General features: G+C 39.3%; 1 protein-coding gene across 1 annotated transcript in view; it reads left to right on the plus strand.

The window, feature by feature from the left end:
* The window catches only part of LOC123505414 (N-acetylneuraminate lyase-like), a 36424-nt gene that overhangs the window by 15975 nt on the left and 17949 nt on the right, over window positions 1-2500 (plus strand). Inside the window, exon 8 of the mRNA XM_045256655.1 lies at window positions 380-551. Within this exon, the coding sequence (XP_045112590.1) occupies window positions 380-551 (172 nt within the window). The remainder of the gene's footprint in view (window positions 1-379; window positions 552-2500) is intronic.

A 2500-nucleotide genomic window follows, 5' to 3' on the forward strand; every position in this document is an offset into this window, starting at 1 on the left:
TTTCTGCTGTTTGCTTTTCTGTTTTATTTTCTATTCTTTGCATGGAAGGAGAATGAGCAGCAGGAGGAGGAGTTGAAGGAGGAGGAGGAGGAGGAGGAGGAGAGGAAGAAGGAGGAGCAGGAGAAAGATCAAATGGAAGTAGGATGAAGAGGGTAGTTTGTATATATGACGTACAGTGTTTCTCTCTCTCTCTCTCTCTCTCTCTCTCTCTCTCTCTCTCTCTCTCTCTCTCTCTCTCTCTAACCTATCTCTATTTCTATCCCAATATACGAATAATTCTTTGTGTTTCTGTATGTATGTATCTTCCTATCTCCAACATATCCATCCATCCATCCATCCATCTTTCCACTAAGGCCCTCCCATCACTTCCCTCCCGCAGTCCCTTCAGGAGGCTCTCAACATGGGCTTCACCGCCTGCGTCAACTCCAGCGGTAACTTTGTACCTCAACTCGGCTGTCGCATCTTCTCCCTCATGGCTGCCGGGGACACTGACGGGGCCAAGAAGGTGCAGGAACAACTTCTTGACTGCCTCGCAATTATCTTCGCTGAAAGTAAGTGGGCTGGAGGAGAGAGAGAAGGTACTGTAGGGTGAATGAATGAGACCGCGCGTGGTTGGGAGATGTAAAGCAGGATAGAAAGATAGAAGAAAGCGTGTATGAAGGAGATACGTTTGGGAAGAGTGGATGAGGGAAGAGGGAAGGCATTGTGGGTTATCGTGGTGGCATGTAAGGTAGGCAGCGTGTGATGGAAAGCAGAAGGTACGAGTTGTGTGAAGGCGAAAGAAAGGTTAGGGAGGCAAAGTTGTGAGTGAGAGTGGAATAGAGTAGGTAAAAGAAGGGTGTAAGGGACAAGGAAAGAACGTGTGTCTGGAAGAAAGGTAAGGTGTGTGTTTGGATGAATGAAGGAAAGACCATATGACTGAAGAACTAAGACGGTTAAGGTATGTAGTTAGACGAATGGAGGATTAGGGATATATGGCTGCTAGGCGGGAAGTGAGAAGCGAGTGGTTGAAGAAACGAAGAGCGATTGTGCTTGGAAGAATGAAAGTATTAAAGGCAGGTGTTAGCATGCGTTAAGAGGAACGATAGGAGGTAAACTGTATATGTGTGTGTCTGTTATTAAGTAGTAGTTGTATTACGAATCTTTATTGTCCCTTAGCGTGTGTTACCGGCTCGTGAAGCAAAAAAAAAGGTGAGAGTGCTGAAAGGTAATACTGTTATGCGAGGCGGTGCTGTTTTTGTTTCGTGAGTTCATATCACAGAACACTTGGGGGGAGGGTGGTAAGAAGGTGATATCGCGTTGATCGTTTTGTTTTTATAACTTATCGCATTTCTTGTTCTGTTTGATGTGATAATGGTGATGTGGACGAAGAGAGAGAGAGAGAGAGAGAGAGAGAGAGAGAGAGAGAGAGAGAGATAATGTGTGTGTTGGTACTGGTAGTAAGGATATAGGCGAAAAGGATTGGTGGTCTCTGTCTGCTTTGCCTCCTTACTGGCATTGTCATATACACCATTACTTCTTGTTCGTATTTATATGAAAATACATAAAATGATATATGATTTAGCTCGCTTTAGGTTTATTTTTACCATTATTATTATTATTATTATTATTATTCAGTGATATTTGGCAGTCAAGTAGGAATAGAATGCTTTGACTTTTACACTTTCTTTCTCCAGTTGTCTAATAAAATTCAGTTGTTTACGAATTTCCGCTCTTCTATCATGTTTCATCTTGATTCATGTCGATTCTCTTCATCCGGTCTCTGCATTTCACTCTTCTTTATTTTTGCTTTCCTGTATCGTGTTTCACCTTAGCTTATGTTTCGTGTGTTCATTTCATCTTCTTCGTTTTCCTCCTTTTACATTATCCCTCTTGTGGTTCATGTTTCGTGTTCTCTTATTTCTTCTTCCGTTTATTCATTCCTTTGTCCTTCTATTATAAGACATCTGCGTCTCGGTAACTCCATGCAAACTGATATATAGTCACTTTCTTCAACTTAACCTTACTGCGATGTTGTTAGCGTAATAGCTTAATCTGAGTGAGCTACCATGTGTCACCTAGAAATGGTTGATGCAGACTTTTTTTTTTTCTTAACGGTATTGCAACTTAATGATAAAAATAAGAAAGGAAATTGTTAAGGATGATTTTTTTTCTCTCTCTTCTTATGTAATTAACTCTATTTGGAATTTCTATGTTGATAATGAATAGATGATGCTTTTTTATTCACACTTCTTCAATTTTATGATCAGAACGCCAAAGAAAACTATAAGGTATTATTATTATTATTATTTTTTTTTTTTTTTTTTTTACATTTTTGTGTGGGTTTTAATTAGATGTTGTTATGTTATGACTATATTTTCAATAATTGGTAAAGTGTCGGGTAGGAATCAACAACACGTTCATTTTCTTTTCTTTTTTTTCAATCATTATGTAATTTAGTGATGAGTATAGACCGCCAAAGGAAACTGTTATCAAAAAGCTTTCCAATATTGATTTCATT

The sequence above is a fragment of the Portunus trituberculatus genome, chromosome 18 (assembly GCF_017591435.1).
Source record: "Portunus trituberculatus isolate SZX2019 chromosome 18, ASM1759143v1, whole genome shotgun sequence".
Lineage (NCBI taxonomy): Eukaryota > Metazoa > Arthropoda > Malacostraca > Decapoda > Portunidae > Portunus > Portunus trituberculatus.